Below are 13639 nucleotides of genomic sequence, written 5' to 3' on the forward strand. Positions count from 1 at the left end.
GATGAACGTTAGCACCTTTCCTGCATGCATGCTATCTTTGTTTTGGCTTCTGCATGCACCCCTGCATGCAGGAAACCTAAAGAGGTGGATGCAGATGCAGCCATAAAGGAGCAGCTGCTTGGTCCCAAAAATACACTATTTGTGTCAGCATCCACCTCTATAGGCTGCCTTCATGAAGCAAGGGGTGGATGCAGATACCAAAACAAAAGCAGCCTACACACAGGACGGGTGCCAGTGCCCATCTGAACAAATCCTTTGAATATCAAGCACAAGGTGTACATAACACTTTAATGGGCACCTAACCTGTGCTATATTGTTTATTATACCGTATATACACACACATACAACATCCATTCACATATCTACCGATAGAATAAAAAGACCTGCTTTATCTTCTGCCAGATCTTTGCAGTTTATTGGAGGTGTAACTATCATAGAATATCAGATGTTTGGTCATAGACCAGTAGCAAAAACATGGCTACATTATTATGGGAGTGCCCTATACAAATAGGAAGCAAAGCATATGGCAAATACAGCACAGAGCAGACAGAGGGGACACAGCCATAGACACCTTATTTGTAAACTAAAAATAGAAATAAGATCAGACTAGATTCAGTGTATACAATGCCATGAACATTATGATAGTTGGGTAGAAAAATGTTTGTGTGTGTTTTTAATGTATTGTGGCTGGCTCTAAATCTTGAAATATCCACTGCTCTTCTCCCTCCATCGGCTATCCCGCTTAGAAGGGAACTAAAGTTTATTTTTTTCTGAATATATATCCTTGTTTATTAAAAAATAAATCTTTGATGAGCGTAAGTTGCTTAGCTGGCATGCTGATCCTTTGGCTTCCCTTCTTAATAAGCCATTACCCTGCAGTAAGTATTCAGTTTGGATGTTTGCACATGGCTGCTTGTTCTAGGACTAGGTTGATGACTTAGAAGTGTAAATTAGGGGTCAGTATGACCACAAGAATTGGGACTGGGGATCATATATATTTCACACATGATAGCTTCTGAGAAGGCTTTAAATTTTGGCAAATACAACTTATTAATTTTGGCCATTAGTGGCCTTGGTAACTGTGACAGACTCACCCGGGACAGAGGCTTTTGGAGGGGACTGAATTCCAGCTTCTTGCCTACTGATTATACGCCCTGGGGGAACGATGCGCTTTGTGAGCTGTATGCCTAAGGACCCTTGAGGTGGTGTTACTTTGGATTCGGATCCTTGTCCCCCAGGACACACAGACTCTGGAAACCCTGTGTATGCCATATTGGAAATGGTGACTGGGAGGGTATGTCTTGGATAGCTTAAAATGGGACAGTAATATTTATCCACAATATCTCCCAGGATATATGTAAAGACTATTCTTGGTTTGTTTGATTCTGAACTCCACATGTTAGTTGAGAGAGCTGATCACATTGGCCTCTAGAACTGGGCAGGAGTCGGACAGTCTACTCATACTATAGTTTGTTGCCTACTAGGCTGAGGGGGGAGGGGGATCACTGTTTGCATTGTTAATTGTAATTAGCTCCTGCTATTGTGTTTATACTACTGTGTGAAGCTCGGTGACCACAAATCTGCCCAAAGGTCATGTCTCTGAGTCACCTAGTCTGGGTAAATGATTTAGTAAACTAGCTCATGTTAATTAGGTTAATTAGGTTACAGTTGTATTGTTAGAGTAATATGAGCAGGAGGGGGGAACCTCCTCTCTAACGGTATATAAAGACTTGTAATTTTGGTTCTAATAAAACAGTCCATGTCAGCAGCTAAACAAGTCTTGTCTTGTTTTGTGCTTGTGAGCGGTTGGAATATCTGATATCTATATTCAGACTGGGAGGAAGTGGTATTACTGACGGAATCACTCAGCGGAGTGGAGGACGTTCTGTTACAGTAACCATTTTCTGGCAATGGGTAATTGATAGCAAATATTAACCGTTTGCCGACCAGCCGCCACAGTTGTACTGCGGCAACATGGCTCGGCTGCGCAAATCGCCGCCATGTTACGTCAGTAACATATTCTGCCATTAGGGGGCGCGTGCGCTCCGCCGTAGGTGCGTGCGAGTGCCTTTTTTCCCACAAATAGAGCTTTCTTTTGGTGGTATTTGATCACCTCTGCGGTTTTTATTTTTTGTGCTATAAACAAAAAAATAGCGACAATTTTGAAAAAAACTGATTATTTTTTACTTTTTGCTATAATAAATATCCCCAAAAAATATATAAAAAAACATTTTTTTCCTCAGTTTAGGGCGATACGTATTCTTCTACATATTTTTGGTAAAAAAAATTTGCAATAAGCGATTTTATTGATTGGTTTGTGCAAAAGTTATAGCGTCTACAAAATAGGGGATAGTTTTATGGCATTTTTTATTAATAATTTTTTTTCACTAGTAATGGTGGCAATCAGCGATTTTTATCGTGACTGCGACATTATGGTGGACAGATCGGACACTTTTTGCGTGATTTTGGGACCATTCACATTTATACAGCGATCAGTGCAATTAAAAATGCATTGATTACTGTGTAAATGTGACTGGCAGTGAAGAGGTTAACCACTAGGTGGCGCTGTAGTGGTTAAGTGTGTCCTAGGGAGTGATTCTAACTGTGGGGGGAGGGGCTACGACACTGATCACCACTCCCGATTACAGGCTGTCACTAGGCAGAACGGGGAAATGCTTGTTTACATCAGCATTTCTACTTTCTTCCTCTCCGTGAGATGATCGCGGGTATCCCCGTGGACATCGATCATACTCACGGAGGTCGCGGCGCGCCCTCACTGCCGGCGGCGCACGCGCACCTGCAAACCGCTTCTTAAAGGGCAACGTACAGGTACCTTAATCAGCCTGCACGTGCCCTTCTGCCAACGTATATCGGCTTGAGCCAGTCGGCAAACGGTTAAAGGAATATTTCATTTTTATTGTTTCACTTTAAGCATTAGTAAAATCACTGCTCCTGAAAAAACTTTTTTTTTGCATCAATACATGTCCCCCAGGGCAGTACCTGGGTCCCCATACACTTTTTATGGCAATAACATGCATATAAGCCTTTAAAATTAGGACTTTTGATTTTTCATGTTCGTGTCAGTCATGGGTCATGAGTGACAGTCAGGAGGGGTAGAGGGGGAAGTGCCAGAGATTCTGATCCAGGACTGGAGCATCCCAATAAGTACGCTCCATTGAGTGACATTGGTGAAACCAGTCAGGGACCAGCACTGCTGGAGATGAGGGACTCTCCTAGCTGCCAGGGGAAGAACTCCTCCAGTGAGAGTGGGGGGGCAGCAAAGGGAAAGGAAAGACAGATTCTGGTGGTAGGGGTCTCAATTCTTAGAAGGACAGAGAGGGCAATCTGTAACCAAGACCTGAAGCGCCGAACAGTATGTTGTCTACCGGGCGCTCGGGTTCGGCACATCACGGATCTTGTCGACAGATTACTGGGAGGGGCTGGGGAAGACCCGGCTGTCATGGTGCACGTTGGCACCAATGACAAAGTCAGAGGCAGATGGAGTGTCCTAAAGAACGATTTTAGGGACTTAGGTGCTAAATTGAGGAAAAGGACCTCCAAGGTAGTGTTCTCAGGAATACTACCGGTACATCGAGCTACACCAGTAAGGCAGAGGGAGATTAGGGAAGTAAACAAGTGGCTGAAGAGCTAGTGTAGTAAGGAGGGGTTTGGGTTCCTGGAGGACTGAGCCGACTTCTCAGTCGGTAACCGGTACTATAGAAGGGACGGACTGCACCTAAATGAGGAGGGTGCAGATCTGCTGGGAATGAAGATGGCCAAAAAGTTAGAGGGGTTTTTAAACTAGGCGATGGGGGGGAGGGTCCAGAGACAGTGATAGCCAGCGCGGAAGATATTCCAGAGGGTAGTATTGGGGGCATTAGTGGTAGGTTAACCAAAGCACAAAAACACAAGGTGAGTATAGTAGCAAGTCCTAGTTGCAATCTTGAAACACCCAATATGAGGACAATATGCGACCGGTCCAAACTATGTGGCATGTTCACCCATGCCAGGAGCATGGCGGCCAAGATGGGTGAACTAGAGATACTGTTGTACAAGGAGGATTTGGATTTTGTGGGAATTTCAGAGACCTGGTTCAACAGCTCTCATGATTGGCTGGCAAACATTCAAGGGTATACCCTATACCTCAAGGATAGAGAGGGTAAAAACGGGGGAGGGGTATGTCTATATATCAAGAATAATGTACAAGCGAATGTGAGAGATGACATCACTGAGGGAGCTAGAGAGGAGGTGGAATCCTTATGGGTAGAGCTCCAAAGGGATGAAGCTAAGGGGAAAATAATACTGGGAGTATGCTATAAGCCCCCTAACCTAGGGAGGAAGTGGAGACGGATCTCCTATCACAAATTGGATTAGCAGCAAGGATGGGAAGTGTTATCATAATGGGGGATTTTAATTATCCAGACATAGACTGGGGGAGGGAACTGCGCATTCATTTAAGGCTCGCCAGTTCCTTAATGTCTTGCAGGACAATTTTATGGGTCAGATGGTAGACGCACCAACTAGAAATAAAACATTACTGGATCTACTGATTACCAACAATACAGACCTGATCACAGATGTGGAAATACGGGGCAATTTAGGTAACAGCGATCACAGATCAATTAGTTTCAGTATAAATCACACAAATAGGAAACATGAAGGGAACACAAAGACACTGAATTTCAAAAGAGCCAACTTCCCTAAACTACAAAAAAGGCATAAATTGGGATAAAATATTAGGAACAAAGAATACGGAGGAGAGATGGGTTTGCTTTAAGAGCATATTAAATAAGGGCATTAGCCAATGTATCTCATTGGGTAATAAATTTAAGAGAGCGAACAAAAATCCTGGATGGCTTAACTCCAATGTAAAAATGCATATAAAAGCAAAGGAGAAGGCCTTCAAAAAATAAAAGGTTGAGGGATCATCCTCAGCATTCAGACTTTATAAAGAATGCAATAAGAAATGTAATTAGGACGGCTAAGATAGAACATGAAAGACACATAGCGGAGGAGAGCAAAAAAAATCCCAAGAAATTCTTTAAGTATGTAAACAGTAAAAAAGGGAGGACAGACCATATTGGCCCCATAAAGAATGAGGAAGGACATCTGGTTACAAAGGATGGGGAGATGGCAAAGGTATTGAATTTATTCTTCTCCTCAGTCTTCATGAGTGAATCGGGGGGCTTCAGTAACCAAAACTGCAGTGTTTATCCTCATGACACAACACAGGAAGCACCTCCATGGTTAACAGAGGATGGAATTAAAATTAGACTTGAGAAACTTAACATTAATAAATCACCGGGACCAGATGGCTTGCATCCGAGGGTACTTAGAGAACTCAGTCAGGTGATTGCCAGACCGTTGTTCCTAATTTTTACAGACAGTCTATTGACTGGAATGGTACCAGCTGATTGGAGAAAAGCCAATGTAGCACCAATATTTAAAAAGGGCCCAAAAAACATCCCTGGGAATTACAGACCAGTTAGCCTAACATCAATAGTATGTAAACTCTTGGAGGGGATAATAAGGGACTATATACAAGATTTTAGTAATAAGAACGATATCATTAGCAGTATTCAGCATGGATTCATGAAGAATCGTTCTTGCCAAACCAATCTATTAACCTTCTATGAGGAGGTGAGTTGCCATCTAGATAAAGGAAGGCCGTAGACGTGGTGTATCTGGATTTTGCAAAAGCATTTGACACAGTTCCCCATAAACGTTTACTGTACAAAATAAGGTCCGTTGGCATGGACCATAGGGTGAGTACATGGAGTGAAAACTGGCTACAAGGGCGTGTTCAGAGGGTGGTGATAAATGGGGAGTACTCAGAATGGTCAGGGGTGGGTAGTGGGGTTCCCCAGGGTTCTGTGCTGGGACCAATCCTATTTAATTTGTTTATAAACGACCTGGAGGATGGGATAAACAGTTCAAACTCTGTATTTGCAGACGATACTAAGCTAAGCAGGGCAATAACTTCTACGCAGGATGTGGAAACCTTGCAAAAAGACCTGAACAAATTAATGGGGTGGGCGACTACATGGCAAATGAGGTTCAATGTAGAAAAATGTAAAATAATGCATTTGGGTGGCAAAAATATGAATGCAATCTATACACTGGGGGGAGAACCTCTGGGGGAATCTAGGATGGAAAAGGACCTGGGGGTCCTAGTAGATGATAGGCTCAGCAATGGCATGCAATGCCAAGCTGCTGCTAATAAAGCAAACAGAATATTGGCATGCATTAAAAGGGGATCAACTCCAGAGATAAAATGATAATTCTCCCGCTCTACAAGACTCTGGTCCGGCCGCACCTGGAGTATGCTGTCCAGTTCTGGGCACCAGTCCTCAGGAGGGATGTACTGGAAATGGAGTGAGTACAAAGAAGGGCAACAAAGCTAATAAAGGGTCTGGAGGATCTTAGTTATGAGGAAAGGTTGCGAGCGCTGAACTTATTCTCTCTGGAGAGGAGACGCTTGAGAGGGGATATGATTTCAATTTACAAATACTGTACTGGTGACCCCACAATAGGGATAAAACTTTTTCGCAGAAGAGAGTTTAATAAGACTTGTGGCCACTCATTACAATTAGAAGAAAAGAGGTTTAACCTTAAACTATGTAGAGGGTTCTTTACTGTAAGAGCGGCAAGGATGTGGAATTCCCTTCCACAGGCGGTGGTCTCAGCGGGGAGCATTGATAGCTTCAAGAAACTATTAGATAATCACCTGAATGACCGCAACATACAGGGATATGTAATGTAATACTGACACATAATCACACACATAGGTTGGACTTGATGGACTTGTGTCTTTTTTCAACCTCACCTACTATGTAACTATATGTAACTATGTGTCCCAATTAATAGGGTTCGTATGTTCGCTAGAACTTTTTGCCTGTTCGAGGTGTTCTGGTGCGAACCGAACTGGGGGGGGGGCGTTCAGCCCATCCCTACTCAGAAATAACTAACATACAAATATATGTCTTCTAGATAAGAGCCACATGCCAACATTCTAATTAGTTGGGTCTACATATTACCTGTCTGAGATTCATGGGGCTGTAGCTGTTCCTTATGACTCCAGCCGTGAGCAGATTTATCTTGTCTGTCTTTCTGTACTCCAAATTTCCCTCCGAATCCTTGAGAATGATCTAATGAGGCCAAAATAAAAGTAGCAATATAGGTGGAAAAGCTACATTTAAAAACAAAAAACTGAATATATTATTTACTAATGTCAATCTGTCATATACAAAGTATTAGAACAGTGAGCAGAATGAAACAATATAGAAACTGGTTTTAGTTTTTGAATTTGTGCTGTCATTGCTAATTTATCAGCTGTGCAAAAGCAACAGATTTAAATCTCTGACTTGATGGGACTGTGACGTAATAAGCCCCATCATTATATAAGTCGCTGCGGACCGTGCACACAGCATTACAGTGGGAGAGAGCGTCGTGTTAACATCGGAAGAAGAGAAGAGGGAAGAAGACGGCGGAGAAGAGCGGGCCACCGCTAGCAAAAGAGCCGGAAAAAGAGCAGAAGATAGCGGAAGAGCCCGGCAGAAGATACCGGAGAGCGGGAGAAGAACCGGAGAGCGCGGAGAAGAGGCCGGAGAGCACGGAGAAAAAGGAAGAGACCGCGGAGAAGCACAAAGAGACCCCGAAGTCGGAAGAAGACCCCCGGAGCTGCCTAATAAATTATTTTAAAACCCTGTCTAGTGTTTTTTTATTGACACTTTTTTTTCCTAGGTGAATGGGTAGGGGTACGATGTACCCCATACTCATTCACATGGGGTGGTGGGCCAGGATCTGGGGGCCCCCTTATTAAAGGGGGCTCCCGGATTCCGATAAGCCCCCCGCCCGCAGACCCCGACAACCAACAGCCAGGGTTGTCAGGAAGAGGCCCCTGTCCTCATCAACATGGGGACAAGGTGCTTTGCAGTGGGGGGGCCGCAGGGCCCCAAAGCACCCACCCCCCTATGTTGAGGGCATGCGGCCTGGTACGGTTCAGGAGGGGGGGCGCTCGCTCGTCCCCACCCCCATTCCTGACCGGCAGGGCTGCGTGCTCGGATAAGGGTCTAGTATGGATTTGGGGGGACCCCCACGCCATTTTTTTGGCGTAGGGGGTTCCCCATAGAATCAATACCAGACCTAAGGGCCTGGTATGCTCCTGGAGGGGGAACCCATACCGGTTTATTATTTAAAATTTGAGGGGGGAGTTCCCCCTCAAGATTCATACTAAACACAGTGCCTGGTATTGGCGGGGATCCAAGTCGGATCCCCGTTCATTGAAAGTCGGACGTATGTCGGCTTCAAGTCGCGGGGCAAAGTCGGATCCAAAGTAGGACGGCTGTCGTGTCGCACCAGTGTGAACCTGGCCTTATCAGTGATCTGTGCAGAGCCATGAGGTCTTCAACCTGCTCTGTACATGGACAACTCAGATAATGTTTATTTAAAATGGTCTCAACTACACTAAATGTATTACATTGTAATATCCATGGTAATGTTACATTGTAACATTCATTTGGACAAAGCATGCACATTATTTCCATCCACATGTCAATCCAGTTGCTTCAAAGAGAAAGATTCCTTATATTATACAGCAGGGATAGGTAACCTTTTGAGCACAGTGTGCCGAAAAATGTTTTCAAAGAAATTGAGTGTGCCGATTTTATAACAAAAAAATGTTAACTTCACACTCTCAATCACGAAAAGAATTTTTTAAAAAGTAAATGCTGTAAACTACTTGAGTAATAGTGACTAATTAACATCCTGTACTCCGGTGCCTTAGATCAGCCCCAATTTCTGTACCTCCAGTCCTCAGATCAGCCCCAATTCCTGCACCTTCACACCTCAGATCACTGTACCCCCTGTAAATCTGTCCCTCCACTGTACCACCCTGCTCTTCTGTCCCACCACTGTAACCCCCTGCTTATCTGCCCCAACAATGTACCCCCTTTCTCATCTGCCCCACCTCTGTAACCCCCTGCACATCTGCCCCACCACTGTAACCCCCTGCACATCTGCTCCACCACTGTATCACCCTGCTCTTCTGTCCCACCACTGTAACCCCCCTGCTCATCTGCCCCAACAATGTACCCCCTTTCCTATTTGCCCCACACTGTATCTCCCTGCACATCTGCTCCACCGCTGTGCCCCCATGCTCTTCTGTCTCACTGCTGAACCACCTTCTCACCTGTCCTAACACTGAACCCATCTGCTCATCTGCCCCACCACTGTAATCCCCTTTCTCATCTGCCCCACCACTGTTCCCCCTGTTCTTCTATCCCACCTCTGTTCCTCCTGCTCTTCTGCCCCACCACTGTAACCCTCTGCTCCTCTGCCCCACCAATGTACCTCCTTTCTCCTCTTCCCCACCACTGTACCCCCTGCACATCTTCCCCACCTCTGTACCCCCTTGCTTTTCTGCCCCACCTCTATACCCCCCTGCTCTTATGCTCCACTTCTGTACCCCCCTGCTCTTCTGACCCACCTCTGTACCCCCCTGCTCTTCTGCCCCACCACTGTAACCCTCTGCTTATCTGTTCCACTAATGCCCCAACACTGAACCTCCCCTGCTTATCTTTTCCAGCACTGTAACCACCTTCTCATCTGGCATAACACTGAACCCCCCTGCTCAACTGTCCCACCACTGTAACCCCCTGCTCATCTGCCCTATCACTGTACTGTACTCTTTTGTCTCACCGCTAAACCCCTTTCTCATCTCTCCCCCCACTGTACCTCCTGCACTTTGCCCAACCACTGTACCCCCTGAACATCCGCCCCACCGCTGTACCCCTGTTCTTCTATCCCACCGCTGAACCCCCTTCTCATCGCTCCCACCACTGTAACCCCCTTTCCCATCTGCCCCACCACTTCACCTCCTGCACATCTGTCCCACCTCTCCCCCCCTGCACTTCTGCCCCACCACTGTAACCCCCCGCTCATCTGTCCCACAAATGTACCTCCTTTCTCCTCTGCCCTGCCACTGTACCCCCCTGCACAACTGCCCCACTTCTGTACCCCCTCGCTCATCTCCCCCACCAGTGTAACCACCTTCTCATCTGGCCCATCACTGAACCCCCCCTGCTTCTCTGTCCTACCACTGTAACCCCCTGCACATCTGCCCCACCATCGTACCCTCCTGCTCTTCTGTCCCACCGCTAAACCTCCCCTGCTCATCTGCCCCACCACTGTATGCTCCTACTCATCTGCTCCACTGCTGTACCCTCTTCTCATCTATGATATGCGCGATATGCAGAGTGGTGCAAGGAAGCAGAGATGAGACACATCTACTTGTCCTGGCAAACTCATCCCTGCTGATCCACCTCTCACATCCAGCCCACGTGCCTGTATGTGATGTCACATACCAGCATATGGAATGGATACACAATGATGAGTTCAGGTCAGGGGCATTTTCTAAAAGCAGTGGGCCTGTGTGCAAGATCGGGCTCCTGCAGCTGTGAAAAAGTGTGGCGCCGAGCGCTGCAGCAAAATTGGGTGTGATTTTCATTGTGCTGAATACTGGCTGTGGCTTAAAGGGACACAGAGTGCAGGGGTTCAGTAGTAAGTGATGCAAAGTTCAGGGGTCAGGTGTAAGTGACGCAGAGTTCAGAGGTTGGGAGTAGGTGATGTAGAGGTTGGTAGTAGATGATGCAGAGCTGAGGGGTCAGTAGTAGGTGACACATACACACAAACACATAAATCTTTCTGTCCCACCACTGTAACCCCCCTGCTCATCCCCTGCTCATCTGCCCCAACAATGTACAGGGTGCCTTTGACCAATCATGGCTCAGGGGCTAAGTCCACACCCCACACTATATAAGGCTGCTGCTAACACAGTGGCCAATTAGAGTGAATGAATGGAGATTAGACAGGTAGTGTACAGTCAGTGTAGTGTGTATATATATTACAGTTCAGAGTATATAGTGCAGTTAGCGTAGTATATATAATACAGTTCAGAGTATATAGTGCAGTCCATGTAGTATATATAATACAGTTCAGAGTATATAGCGCAGTCCATGTAGTATATATAATACAGTTCAGAGTATATAGTGCAGTCCGTGTAGTATATATAATACAGTGGAGAGTATATAGTGCCATCAGTGTAGTATATATAATACATTGCAGAGTATATAGTGCAGTCAGTGTAGTATATATTATACAGTGGAGAATATATAGTGCAGCCAGTGTAGTATACAGTACTTAATACAGTGCAGGGTATATAGTGCAGAGTATTTAATACAGTGTATTGAAGTGGTAAAGGGGAACCCTATGACAGAACTAAGAAAAAAACAGCTTGGGGTCCCCCCCAAAATCCATACCAGGCCCTTATCCGAGCATGCAGCCTGACAGGCCAGGAAAGGGGGGACAACAGAGCACCCCCCCTCCTGAACCATACCAGGCCGCTTGCCCTTAACATGGGGAGGGTGCTTTGGGGTGCCCCCTAAAGCACCTTGTCCCCATGTTGATGGGGACAGGTGCCTCTTCCCGACTACCCTAGTCGGTGGTTGTCAGGTCCGCGGGCGGGGGGCTTATCGGACTCTGGAAGATCCCGCCCCCCTATGTGAATGGGTAACGGGCACATTGTACCCCTACCCATTCACCAAAAAAAGTGTCAAAAAGTAAAAACCACAACAGTTTTTGACAATTCCTTCATTAAAAGAGAAAAAAAAATGTCCCGTGATGTCCATCCATCTTCAATCACACTGCCTGATGAACCCAAAAAAATAGAAAATAGAAAAAAGAAAAAACGCCTCCCGCATGGGAGGCCTCCCAGCGACTGCTGTCTTTTGGCTTTGACAGCTGTTATACAGGCAAGGGTGGGGCCACCCGGTGATGTTACCGAGTGACCCCGCCCCCTTCTGACATCATGTGACATCATGTGATGTCAGAGGGGGCAAGGTCATCCAGTTACGTCAGCGGGTGGTCCCTTGTCTATATAAGAGCTGCCAAAGCAAAAAGATAGCAGTTGCAAGGAAGCCTCCCACGGAGGTGGAGTTTTTGAGTTTTTTCTATTTTCTGGGTCAGTCGGGCGTGATTGACGATGGATTTACATCACTGGACACTTGTTAAAGGGGTATTGACTGGGGTGGGTGGGGTTTTTCATCTAAATTGCCGGGATCCCGCAGTATATTACAGCAGCGAGCAAGTTTATATTACATTTTTTCCTTTAGAAATGTCATTATTGATGTGGCACTGTTCTACACATCGCACAGATGAAGCGCTTTACAGGCAGATTAAGGGGAAACCCAGGCACGATATTTAAAGGAATATTTAATTTTTATTGTTTCACTTTAAGCATTATTAAAATCACTGCTCCTGAAAAAACAGTTTTTTAAAAAACTTTTTTTTTGCATTGATACATTTTCCCTAGGGCAGTACCCGGGTCCCCATACACTTTTTATGGCAATAATGTTCGCATGTTCGCTAGAACATTTTGCCTGTTCGAGGTGTTCTGGTGCGAACCGAACCGGTGGGTGTTTGGCCCATCCCTACTCAGAAATAACTAACATACAAATATATGACTTCTAGATAAGAGCAACGTGCCAACATTCTGATTGGTTGGGTCTACATATTACCTGTCTGAGATTCATGGGGCTGTAGCTGTTCCTTATGGCTCCAGCTGTGAGCAGATTTATCTTGTCTGTCTTTCTGTACTCCAAATTTCCCTCCGAATCCTTGAGAATGATCTAATGAGGCCAAAATAAAAGTAGCAATATAGGTGGAAAAGCTACATTTAGAAACAAAAAACTGAATATATTACCGTATTTACTGCTGTCACTCTGTGATATACAAAGTATTAGAACAGTGAGCAGAATGAAACAATATAGAAACTGGGTTTAGTTTTTGAATTTGTGCTGTCTTTGTTAATTTATCAGCTGTGCAAAAGCAAGAGATTTAAATTTCTAACTTTATAGCAGTGATCTGTGCAGAGCCAGGAGGTCTTCAACCTGCTCTGTACATGGACAACTCAGATAATGTTTATTTAAAATGGCCCCAACTACACTAAATGTATTACATTGTAATATCCATTGTACTGTTACATTGTAACATTCATTTGGACAAAGTATGCACATTATTTCCATCCACATGTCAATTCAGTTGCTTCAGAGAGAAAGATTCCTTATATTATACAGAAATAAAATTTTAAAGCCCAGCATTAGACAAAGGCTTCTTTTACATTTTTGATAGTAGGGAAAAGTGAAAACATCTTTGAACCCTTTATTGCTGGATGGTGGGGGATAAACATGAGTGCTATAAGTATTTATTTCATAATAGAAGCCCAAAGATAGCAATCTAACCCATTTGGGAGCTATAACATTCCCCCTTCCTTGGGGATCCTCTCCTCCGATGATGTGCTTCACCAGCTTGTTGTATAAAAGAAGCAAAGCAGCTAGTTCCTTCAAATTTTAAATCACACCAAGACTCCAATCTGCACTCACACCAGGCGCTCATACTGAGCCTTGATATACATAAGGCTCTCAATAGAGTCAGCCGGTCTTATTTAGACCTATTGCTCCCTAAATATGGCATATGTAATACATTTTTACATGGATTCAAAGCGTTATATCAAAATCCACAGACAAGAATTAAGCTCCCTGGTAATAATTCAGATTTTTTTCTCACTGGGCAGGGGTACTAG

General features: G+C 44.9%; 1 protein-coding gene across 1 annotated transcript in view; it reads right to left on the bottom strand.

Annotated features, from left to right (window-relative positions):
* LOC141131682 (src substrate cortactin-like) overlaps positions 1–13639 on the bottom strand; it is a 100397-nt gene that overhangs the window by 41750 nt on the left and 45008 nt on the right. Inside the window, exons 10-11 of the mRNA XM_073619234.1 lie at positions 12576–12686; positions 7038–7148 (exon numbers count right to left, since the gene is read on the bottom strand). Coding sequence (XP_073475335.1) covers positions 7038–7148; positions 12576–12686 — 222 coding nt within the window. The remainder of the gene's footprint in view (positions 1–7037; positions 7149–12575; positions 12687–13639) is intronic.

This window comes from Aquarana catesbeiana, linkage group LG03 (genome assembly GCF_042186555.1).
Source record: "Aquarana catesbeiana isolate 2022-GZ linkage group LG03, ASM4218655v1, whole genome shotgun sequence".
NCBI classification, from domain to species: domain Eukaryota; kingdom Metazoa; phylum Chordata; class Amphibia; order Anura; family Ranidae; genus Aquarana; species Aquarana catesbeiana.